The 12,361-nt window shown below is 44.7% G+C and overlaps 1 protein-coding gene across 1 annotated transcript; it reads right to left on the bottom strand.

The window, feature by feature from the left end:
• Window positions 1–4,213: 4,213 nt before the first annotated feature.
• Window positions 4,214–11,223, bottom strand: LOC118094910 (serine protease 27-like). Its single transcript, XM_035135690.3, has 6 exons — window positions 11,045–11,223; window positions 9,904–9,924; window positions 8,541–8,706; window positions 7,532–7,806; window positions 6,532–6,701; window positions 4,214–4,792 (listed from the first exon to the last, which is right to left on the bottom strand). The coding sequence occupies exons 1-6, from the start codon at window positions 11,100–11,102 to the stop codon at window positions 4,553–4,555; spliced, it is 930 nt and encodes a 309-aa protein (XP_034991581.2). The 5' UTR covers window positions 11,103–11,223; the 3' UTR covers window positions 4,214–4,552.
• Window positions 11,224–12,361: the final 1,138 nt, after the last annotated feature.

Genomic DNA, 12,361 nt, shown 5'->3' with positions numbered 1-12,361 from the left:
TTGCTCTTGCAGAAGACAGTGATGGCCAACAACCTGGGTGGCTTTAAAACAGGGCTGGACAAATTCATTGTCCCTGACAACCTTGAAATGGCTACTAGTCACATGCCCTCATGACTAATAATTTCAGGGTTGTCAGGGACAAGATCTTTCAGCCATCCATGATGGGATCTTGCTATGCAACCTAAATGGTGCCTCTACGTTTGCCCTCTGCAGCTAATTGAAGCTGCAAGTGGATGGGGTTTGGATTTGAGGAATCAACATAGAAGGAAATTCCACAGGGAGGTACATAGATCTTCTATGTAATATTCACTTTGGCCCCCTCAAACAACACCGCCTGTGCTTTCCAAACATACAAACATCCTGTCCTAGTCTTGCCATTTCTACGTGGTTCCTTCATAGCCGGGCGGAAAATACTCTGTACTCTAGGAATGGTGGCTAGTTAAAGAGGGAAGGAGAAATCACCCTTTATAAATATACATGATGTGGTTTTTTTTATCATGCAGCATTATGTAGTAGTCACTCCAAACAAACACATTAGTTTCCTGGTTTGAACAACAATAAACAAAATATTTTGATTTTTTTTAAATAAATAAAAAAACACTGTAAAGGGTGTGACTCTGCATGCAGCATGAGATGCAAAACAGACCATAGAGAAGGAAATGGTTAGAGCAATCCACAGAAGCCATAAATGGGCAGGATATTGGGTGTGATCACGTTAGTCATGCTCAAAGTAGATCCCCTGCAGTCACAAAAAATAGCATTTTAATGTGCATTTTTGTAATGTTGTATGCAATTCTACTTAATATGCATGTTTGCAAGCCGCTCAGAATGGCTGGGGAACCCAGCAAGATGGGTGGGGTATAAATATTATTATTATTATTATTATTATTATTATTATTTATTGTAATGTAACATATTTTTGTATTAAAAATAAAAATAAATAAAAAAATTGTCCAGTAGCACCTTATAGACCATATAGTTGGTCTATAAGATGCTACTGGTCAATTTTTTATTTTTATTATTTTTATTTCGACTGTGTCAGACCAACATGGCTACCTACCTGAATATTTTTGTATGTCATTTCCACTAATATATCCAGGTTTTAATCACACTTCCTCCTGATGTATGTGTTCTTTTATGCATTATTTCTTTGGATAACTGCAGCACAAAATTAGGAGGATTAGCTGTGTTTTCATTTGCATGTAGTTTTGGAAGCGTGAATTATGTAAGTTTGCATTAAAATGCAAACTCAACCAAATTTATTCCCTGAGCCTATTCGAAGGAGAGGGCACTTGTGAGGAGGCAGTTGCATCAACCCTCTGGGCTGTTTCCTCATTCCAAAACTCAACATAGTTTTACAGAATCCAGCACCAGCTATAAAAATGTGCATGTCAGTATTGCTGCCACACCTACTGCAATGAATACCAATAGGAGGAATTTATTTCATTTGCTTTCGTTCTTTTACTTCCATTTATTCCATTGTTATACTATCATTCGACGGCAACTATAGACTTGCTTTGGTTGTATTCAAAACACTATGTGTAGCCACCGATGGCTACACAAATAAAGTTCCAGTGTGGTTGGTAACCGTACCCACTCAGTCATCCAGCATTGTAAGTCATGTCAGGCCTTCTATTTAACAGGTTTAATGTTAATAATGCAATGGATGGACACAAACCACTCACACCCACTACCCACAGTGGAGGCACCAGGCGAAAACATTCCCCTTCAACCAGGCCTTGGGATGATTAACATGCGATGTCCTTTTAATTATGGGTTTACTTTGGTTTTGTTCTTGTTTTTTTATTAAGCACTTTGTGTATCTATTTTGTATTTTTATGCTGTGATTTGCTCTGGGATCTTCGGATGAAGAGTGGTATGCAAACTTAATAAATAGTAAAAGAAGAAGAAGAAGAAGAAGAAGAAGAAGAAGAAGAAGAAGAAGAAGAAGAAGAAGAAGAAGAAGAAGAATCTGGAGCACGGGTCCTGTATGCCAGTGCTGTATGCCAGTGCTTAACAGTTAAGTCCAGTTGCAGATGACTCTGGGGTTGCGACGCTCATCTCGCTCTATAGGCCGAGGGAGCCAGCGTTTGTCTGCAGACAGTTTTTCCCGGTCATGTGGCCAGCATGACTAAGCCACTTCTGGCGAAACCAGAGCAGCGCACGGAAACACCATTTACCTTCCTGCTGGAGTGGTACCTATTTATCTACTTGCACTTTGGGGCGTGCTTTCGAACTGCTAGCAGGAGCTGGGACTGAGCAACGGGAGCTCACCCCGTCACGGGGATTCGAACCACTGACCTTCTGATCGGCAAGCCCATGAGGCTCAGTGGTTTAGACCAGTGGTCCTCAACCTTGGGCCTCCAGATGTTTTTGGCCTACAACTCCCATGATCCCCAGCTAGCAGGACCAGTGGTCAGGGATGATGGGAATTGTAGTCTCAAAACATCTGGAGGCCCAAGGTTGAGGACCACTGGTTTAGATTACAGCGCCACCCACGTCCCTCCTCCTCAGTACAGCCAGTGCTGTACTGACAGCCGCCCTAAAGCAACATTACAGGAGGAGCTAACATGGTGCCCATTAGAAGCTTTTGGTCTTCAGCCCTGATGTGGGGCAGCCAATAGCCAGACAGGCTGTAGTTTAATAGCATATGGAGGGCACCTCTTTGAATCCCCCATATCACCTCCAGAATCCCACATATTGTGTATTTCCTGTTCGTCACCCCCTCTTCCTTTGTGTTGAGCTTCTGGCAAGATGACAAATCTATGGGCAGGGACTGTTTGCTTTTGGCTGTGGTACAGGACCATACCTACCAGGTAAGCAGCATGCCGCTTCCAGACTCTGATGAATGTCTTTGGTTCTTGAAATTGCACTTCTCAAATAGTTGCTGCTGACGTAATTCAATATAGTTCAGCAGCTGAGGAAATTCCGAGACCTCCTGATCTCTGCTGGAAATTTGCAGCTCAAGGGATGGGATTCTAGTGTTTTGACAGCTGCTCTTTCAGGCAGGAGGTTAAGATAAAGACGGACCCTGTGTTTTCAGATTGTGGTGTACAGAGTGCCTGATGACCAAGAAATATCCCCATCACAATTTCGATGTTGCCCTTTATGCAGAGAACCTTGGGTTCTCATATTTTAGTGGCACCCTGTGTGATGCCAACATTTGGTGGCCCCTGCCTCTTGCCTTTCATTCTACGTCAGTTACAGCATTCCCTGCAGCACCCTCCAAGGCTCTGTGTCCAGTGCGACCTCAATCTGCCACTGCTTTATGTAAAGGGCCCAGTCTGTGGTTGAGTTCTTCCACCCTCTGTCTTTAGAAGGTTCCTGGCTGTCATCTGCAAGAAGACAGGAGGGCTGATGTGACTGGACTGTAATTTCCATCATGCGTGACTATTCATGTTGCTGCTGAAGCTGATGGAAGTTTTATTCCAACAATATCTGGAAGGCAGTGTTGGCTACTCCTGAAATAATAAAATTTCTGAACATAGTTCTTTTTTTTTGCCATATCATATTAAAACAAACCCCAACACTTTTCAACTCAAAATGTACAGTGTCCATTTTTTAAAATTGTTTGGTGGTATTGCTGTTCTGTCATAAAAGGTAAAGGGACCCCTGACCATTAGGTCCAGTCATGACCGACTCTGGGGTTGCGGTGCTCATCTCGCATTATTGGCTGAGGGAGCCAGTGTACAGCTTCCAGGTCATGCTGGAACATGTACAGCTTCCAGCTTACGGCGATGGGGTGGGGGGTGGAGAACGGGGGCGGCGGGGATGCAAACGCACGCGCTCCATCGCGCGCTCGCGTCACAATCCCTCACGGTCCCTTTCCCTCTTCCCCTCGCGCCGTTAGTCGGGAGGCGAGGCGTGGAATGGCGGTTTGGAGGGGAAGCCGTTGAGGGAGAGAGAACCGCATTCCACCCCCGGCTCGAGGGCGTGAGTGAGTGTGCGGGGACGGGGAGTGCGCGGGGATGGGGCTCTGTGTGCGTTCAGTCCCTGTGTCCGTGGGGCACATGCGCAGTAGCGCGGACACAGGGACTGGACGCAGAGACACAGGGACTTTATTATATAGGATGCTACTAAAGCAGCAAGAATGCTACATGCTCCAAAGTGGAAAGAAGCAGAAGTCCCAGCAAAGGAAGGATGGATTCAAAAACTTATGGAATTTGCAAAAAGTTGACACTTACCGAAAGAAAAAGAAATCAAGATAACAAACTTTTTATAAAAGAATGGAAATGGTTTATTGACTATTTACAGATAAATTGCAAACAGATAAAAACAATAGCAGGAGTATTGTAATAACCTGCAGTTATATAAGAGTATATATTTATAATAGATAATTAATTGAGCAAGTTAAATGAATTTGGATATGCAGAAGACATTAAAAAAATAAATTTAAGGAACCGCAGAAGGAGGGGGAAGGAAGTCAAATTTTGAAATGTTAAATTGATTGTAAAACTAATGAAATGTATAAATTTGAAAAGTATAAATTTTAAAAAAGAAAAAGATATTCCATACAATTGGTGGGCAGACTGGAAGCCGACAGATTGGTTTCTCACAAATGGGCCAGTACAAACGCCACTGAGGTGAACGTCACAACACTGGGTAGCCCACCAATTTCCCCACCACCCCCATTTCTACCCTGCATTCTCTCATGGATCCAGTTGGCATAGAAAGGCACTGAAATGTAGACACCTGGGCGGAAGGGTTGGCCACAGCCCCTTCCCCAGCTCACAACCCCAGCCTGCATCCAACCTTCTTTGAGATGGCAAACTAAGGGTCCCCCGGAGTCGCCCTGTGGAAAAAGAGATGGGAGATAGTACAGGATCTGTGGTGAACACGGCGGTGAGCACTCTGATTAGGAATACCGATTAGATGAGGGAGCTGGAATGAGGCTTATAACCAGGGGTGGGGAACTTGTGGCCCTCTAGATGACTCTGAACTCCACCTGCCAACAGCTTCAGCCACCATGGCTCATGGTCAGGGACGGTGGGAGTTGTTTTCCAGCAAAATCTGGAGGACAACAAGTTTCCAGCATCTGATTTAATCTTCATTTACCTCCGGCAGGTACTGACAGGATAGTGATCCTGTCAGCCTCAGCCCCCCCCTTCCACTGCACCTGCAATACCAGGGGTAAAAGTATTGCTCTACTTTGTAGGGTTCGAAAGACTGTTGAAAAAATTAATAAGTATTACGGTGGTACCTCAGTTTAAGTACATAATTGGTTCCGGAAGTCTGTACTTAACCTGAAGCGTACTTAACCTGAAGCGAACTTTCCCATTGAAAGTAATGGAAAGTGGATTAATCCGTTCCAGACGGGTCCGCGGAGTACTTAAACCGAAAGTACTCAAACCGAAGCGTACTTAAACCGAGGTATGACTGTATTCCGTTAAACAACAACAGCAACAACACAACTAATTCTAACAATTGTAGATGACATGGGCCATCTTAAAAGAGGCATTCAGGCCTGTGTGTGAGAGAAGGGGGGAAAGCGTAATCTGTGATGATATGTGTGGTGTCCATCTTTCAAAAACAATATAAATAGACTTTCTTCCTTTTAGAACGGATGGCTTTAATCTCAGATACAAATGTATGTGGATTGTACTGAGTTTCAACATTTGAGTCCCAAGCCATACACTTAAATGACCAAGGTTGCAACCCTATACCCATTGACCTGGAACTAAGTCTCGTTGAAGTGAACAGGACTCATTGGGGCAAACAACGGGTCCTTCAGAATCACCCTGTGGAGAAAGAGATGGGAGAAAACATGGAATCCATGGTGGAAAACTCTAGCAACAGATTCCAAATACTGATCAGCCGAGGGGGGCTGAAATAAGGTTTATAATAAGAGATGGGGAACCTGATGTTGTTGGTCTCTACATCCTAACAATTACAGCCAGCATGACCCATGGTCAGGGACCTGAGATGAACCCCACCAAACAGAAGAGGACTTGTTTCTGAGTTGGTATGTATGGGAAACTTTTTTATATGAAACTTTTATATTTTTAGGTTTTGTTGCTAAAACAAGCAGCACAGAAATATTTTTTAAACAAAACAACAAGAACTCTTGGGGAAATAGGTGAATCTGAAAAGCTGCAAGGTGCCATCTCCCAATGGTAGAACAAAATTAGCTAGACCAAATTTAGGAAGGAACAACGCACACAACGCAATCATTCATAGAATCGTAGATTTATAGAATTGTGGAGTTGGAAGGGACCCCAAGAGTCATCTAGTCCAATCCGCAGCAATGCAGGAATCTCCGCTAAAGCCTTCTTGGCAGATGGCCACCCAACCTCTGCTTAAAAACCTCAGAGGAAGGAGAGCCCACCACTTTCAAAGGGGGTCTGTTCCACTGTTGAACAGCTCTTACCACCAGGAAGTTTTTCCTGGTGTTCAGGCAGAATCTCTTTTCTTGCAAAATTTTCTTCCTAAAGATATGCGGTATTTTTCTTTTTACAATGCGATCATGCCAGTGTCTGCCTTTGTCTACGTTCTCTGGTGGCTGTATGAAGGACAGGTCATGGAGCAACCTACCTGGCAAGAATCTTTCCCACCTTCTGGGTAACCAGCACAGATCATATCCTGCTTGACAGGATCCTTCCTTGAGCCCTGCGCTGAGACACTGTTAAAGAGAGCATTGCATACTTCTCGGCTTATGAGCGGCACCTTCACTTGCTGGAGAGTCTGTGGGGCAGGTAAAGGCACTAGAAGAGAGAGAAAGGGAAAGTATTCATGGAATGCAGAGGCATTCAGTAGGACATAATTTTCACTGAGCACACTGTAGATATGTAGCTGCCACACTTTGGGACAACATCTCCTCCCGTATTTATTTCTAGGGAAACCTAACAGCCCAATACATTTTGCTGTCTGAGGCAAAATACAAAATTCCCTCCCCCTGAGATTCCATGAACAATACTGGTGTTTTCTTTAACACAGGCAGTGGGACAGAAGCTTCCACTGTACTTGAGGGCACCGGGCTAGTTTGAGAGCGCAAGGCAGATCACATGACACCTACAGTTCTGAGTACAGTTCAGCACCTGAGTCACCTGTACCACTCTGCCTAGTGGTAGGATTGGCCTTGGGGGGGAGGGGAAATGTTCATTTTGCAATTATTTATTAAAAATCCTCATGAAAATTCACCAGCATTTTTGTGCAAATTTCATTTTGGTATGCATTTTTTCTATGTTACTTCCGTGAGGGAAATGGATGGAGTACGCACGTGCATTCAACCACTTAATGGCATCCGCGTCGCCCAGGTGATCACAGCAACAGAGATAAGAAAAGAAGAGTCGTTCTGTTGTCTGGAGAGGTCACTTCCTGGTTTGCATGGAGAAACCGTTTTCAACAGAGCCCAGTGATGGAAGTGCACAGGTGTATTGAGGCAGCACTGGATGTTGAAATGTTGTGTCCTTAACAGTTTTGCGCCCAGGGCAATCGCCCCTGTGGACACGCCCCCCCCCACTGCCACATCCCAGAACTGTTCATTTGGATGAGTCACAGAGTCTGAAAAAGTGCTACAAAGAAAACCCCTCACCTCCAGTTTGAATATCTCCCCATCCAGTTACCCAGCAGTATTCTCCTGAAGAGAAGCTTGTAGAGGACCCTGGCAGGCGGATGGGGAGGATGTAGTCAGTGAAGTTCACAGGCGACTTCAGCTTGATTAAAGCAATATCTGCTGTGTGGTCAATGCTGCCATTGTAGCCAGGATGGAGGATAATCTGTTCCGCGGCAGATGCTACAGCATTATCAGAGAGGTTTGAGAGCTGATGGGCACCTAGGAGGACATCGTATTGGAACATGGGCCCGACTCTGTGAATACAAGGGCAAAAGATTTGGCTGACGTTTGATTTCCTGTGGCTCATGCTAACTGTATACCCCACAAAGAGCTACAATTCCAAGAGTTCAATTCCCTGGGAAGAAGGATGGATTTTGAAACCACTCTGAGAACTGTAGTTCTGTGTGAGGAATAGGACTTTCTTAACAGCTCTCAGCAAACTACCTGAAGGAGCGTCTCCACCCCCATCATTCTGCCCGGACACTGAGATCCAGTGCCGAGGGCCTTCTGGTGGTTCACTCGCTGCGAGAAGCCAAGTTACAGGGAACCAGGCAAGAGGGCCTTCTCGGTAGTGGCACCCGCCCTGTGGAACACCTTCTCACCAGATGTCAAAGAGAACAACAACTACCAGACTTTTAGAAGACATCTGAAGGCAGCCCTGTTTAGGGAAGCTTTTAATGTTTAATAGATTATTGTATTTTAATATCCTTCTGGAAGCCGCCCAGAGTGGCTGGGGAAACCCAGCCAGATGGGGGGGGGGTATAAATAAATTATTATTATTATTATTATTATTATTATTATTCCAGCCCCCAGGTTTCTGCGGGGGAAGCCATGGCTGTTTAAAGTGGTATGATAGTGTTTTAAATGTATGGTGCAGCTGAGGCCTAAGACAACAGGAAGCTGGCTGGTAGGCAGCTGAAATTAGTCTGGTCTTGTAAGGTGAAGCTTTATAATGGCTTCAAAGCAATACATACTGAATGATACTCACCCAAAGAAGAAGCAGTGAGCTGCTGTCAGGACCCACTGCTCAGCTATGAGGGAGCCCCCACAAATAGGATAAGAAAACAGTGAAATGCTGACTTGCCAGGGCCATGACCCATCAGAGGCTGGTTGTCCCCCAACTATTCGTGGAGCATTTATCGGCTGCCCACTCTCTGTGGAAGAGGAAATAAGAGGGTTTGCCATTACGGTTTGCAGCATACACATAACGGAAGTAATGTAGCAGAAGAGGTGGAGAACACGAGGAAACAAAATGTCTAAATTTGAATTCGTTTACAAGTAGGGTGGTTTTTTTTTGCAGATTTTAAAACCATATTTATTGTCATTGATTCTCCTGGGTTTAATTTGCATTTCATCTGGTAAGTGAAATTGACTTTTTTTTATTTCTTAGCACATTTATAGCAGTTTTATTTCTGCTGTGCAAAATTAGGAAAAGGGTGAAGTTTGAAGGATGGCTGTATTTTGCTTTACATATGCTGCTTCAGAAAGTGCCTTTAATTACCTTTAAATGTGAACCAAATTTAAATTCTCACCCATCCTTACTCATACAGTATATGTGGTAGTGGAATCCTTGAGTCCTGGACTCCTAGCTCTCAGTTTGGGCATCCCTTTCTCCCATACGTCTTCCATCACCACAGCTAGAAGTAGAACCATGTAAAACCTTGGGGTGTTTGGTTTCCATGGGTCAGAGATTAAGATGACAAGAGTCATTTCAAGATTCTTTATATGAGATGCTTGATGGGTGGGCCTTTCTTCCACAGCTTAGTGGGCAAAGGAATTGAGACTGTTAACTTTTGTAAAGTAGAGCACATTCCAGCCACGCAAAAGTCCAGAGGCTTCTGCATCCCTGCACTGACATCTCTCCATCCAGATAAGAAAAAGGTAGCAGCACAGTTGAAGGACACATTCCAAGCAGGCAGAAGAGCCCAAGGGCAATATGAATGGCTGGCTGGTGGGGGTGGGTGACACTGGGAAAGGAGTGGAGCCTTTGGAGGGAGCATGAACTGAGGAGAATCTTGAGGACTGAATATTTCCTTCACCCTGGCATTACAGCGTGCAGCTTGGCACCATGGCTTAAGGAAGTTGGACACCTAAAATCAATTCTTACTGAAGACCATGCAACCACATCTAGAATGCGACACCTTGTTTGCTCTACTCTTTACTTGTGGTGGGGCAACATCAGCTTGATGTGGGTTTATCTTCCTCATATCAATGTGGCATATCAAGGAGTATCCTGTCTAAGGTGAGGATGTTGGATTAGAAGACCTCTGGTTTTTAGGAGGCCTTTTCTTTAGCTTCCTCCACAGAGATTCCTGTGCAAAACTCCTTCCAATGTATCAAACAACTCTTACCTGCTTTTGAGCTTGTAGCACCTGAGGGAAACAAAGAAAGAAGATACCCCAGGTAAGAGTCATTATAGAAGAAAGACACAGTGTAGGATTGTATGTATGAACGAGGGGGAAGGGAACCTGTTTACACTGGCCCACTTCAGACAAACATGTCTCGATTTAACAAGCCAAGGTATGCACAAATTCTTTGCTTGTGAACAGAGCCCCTTCACTCCTCTCTTTGGGCATGCCATACTCAAAGCAAGAAGCCTCTGGTTAACTCTAATATCCCATGTTCTGAGAACCAGGGTAGTATGTTTAGTCACTTTTAAACAAACCAGTTTATAAAAAAGTGGGTTGATATTGGTTTAATTGCCTGGCTAGTTCTGAATTTGGTAACCACAGTTTGCTGGTTTGGACAAAACATGAAACATGAAGCATCCTTAGAAGCTTCCTACTTTAATCACAGCTTGTGGTGAAGGGAGGAGGAAATAGGCTATGTGGGGTGGTTGCGGGCAAAAGGCATCATGTGCATATGTCAGCTTAATAACCTGACAGATGATTGTCTGTGAATGCAGCCAATCTTTTCCCAATTGGTTGAAAAATCAACACCTTTGACCAGCGGGGTAGGAAGATAGGGGCAGTGGGGGCGGTGCGTCCCAGGGGCGCCATCGCCGCTGCCTACCCCACTCCAAAATGTGCACCCTGCGCACGGCGCGTCCCGCCCCAAAATGCGCTGCTACGTCATTGCGCATGATGCGCTCTGCCCCCCAAATGCGCGCCACGTCACTGCGCACCCCACCCCCAAAACGCTCCGCCACTGCCTTTGACAATTGTGCCAGGAGTTCATTTTGAAACATGGTTCTCAGGGTGTATTCAGAACTACATTTGAATCTGGGCTCACCAGGACTTTTGTTCTTTTAATGTTATGGCTTTACCCTGGAACTATCTAGGTTGGGAAGAACAGACGTCCTAAGGAAAAGTGGAACATTCCAGGATCAAATCAGAAACAGGTACAGCTTCTGTAAATCTGGGACTGTCCCTGGAAAAATATGGGCACAGAGAAGGTATGATTTCCCAGGATCCCTTGCAACTTTTAATTTTTTAAAGAAATGAAACCTTGAAGTAACTGTTCTCCAAGCACTTCCCCAACTCCATCAGTCACCTTGTAGCATGGTCAGCTGCAGAAGCCACACGGTCAGTGCGGAAGTAACAATAGGCATTGCTGTCCTTCTGAAGTCTTCTCTGAGTGGTTCAGCTCCAGTCAATTCCAGACAACAGATGTTTTATTTCAATCTGAATGTCCTCTAGGAGCCGTACTATTGAAACACAATATCAACAATGAAAAGGCAATGCTCCTGTCATTGGACTGTCTGTTGCTGAGTCTAGAGAAGTCCTTGCAATCACTGGATCTCAGAAGCCGCAGCATCCCAAACCTCTGCCAACACCCTGAGAACGCCCACAGGTGTGCTGGTTGCTCATAGGTGGAGGCAAGGCATGCATACACTTTCCCCATTGATATCCACATCTGAACCAGCCCCCCACCCCCCGCTTGTAGGGAATAGGGAGAAGAGGAGAGAAGATGAGACTCCCCAGAAGCCCCCATCCACCTTTTATCTTGCACATTAAGTCCACAAACATGGAAATGAAGGTGGAGACCTTCTTCTTCATACTTGCCCCCAGCTATGGTCACTTACAGACAACCTGTTTGTGGAGAAATAATCCTAATTCTTTTGGCTGGGAGGTTAGACGGCATTGTGAGAAGCAAATGTCACCCCACGTTTTCCTTTCATTCTCCTTATCACAAAAACATCCAGTTTGGGGGGAAGCGGGTTTATTATGTACAACCTGAATTTGCTGCTTATGCAATTGAATCCAGCCTGCAAAATAACAACAGTGTATTTGAAGAAGTGTGCATGCACACGAAAGCTCATACTAATGACAAAAGTTTTTCTCTAAGGTGCTACTGGAAGGATTTTTTAAAATTTTGTTTTGACTACGGCAGACCAACACGGCTACCTACCTGTAACTAGAACAGTGTAGCTGTTGGCCTCCATCTGTCTTGAGAGACAGCCCAGGGCCCCTATCCACACGGCCAAGGCTTGCGCCCCAGGGAGGTCACTTTGGTGCTGCTATTGCAGTGGCTTGACTTCAGGCCTGGAGGCGCACTTCATTGTCTCTGGAGACAGACAGGTGCCAACAATCTGCTTATGTATTTATTACTGCTAGATTGTACTCTCTATAAAGATTTGAGGAGTGAGGTTATTACCCCTCTACTACTACCCAAACCAGGTCGCTCAAGCACTGCTACTGTGTCTTTCTCCTGGTAGATCAAGATAACCAGGCGACAGCAAAAACTGCAATTTTTTTTAGCAGGGGCAATTAGAATAAGATCTATTATTTGATTAACTTTCTAACATTCCTCAGCTTAGGGGAAAAAAAATCAAAAGAAAGCCTATTGGTTCACATGTTTTATCTGTGG

This window comes from Zootoca vivipara, chromosome 12 (genome assembly GCF_965207765.1).
Source record: "Zootoca vivipara chromosome 12, rZooViv2.hap1.1, whole genome shotgun sequence".
NCBI lineage: Eukaryota > Metazoa > Chordata > Lepidosauria > Squamata > Lacertidae > Zootoca > Zootoca vivipara.
Note: the sequence above shows the minus strand (reverse complement) of the source record. Positions and strands in the feature narration are given on the sequence as shown.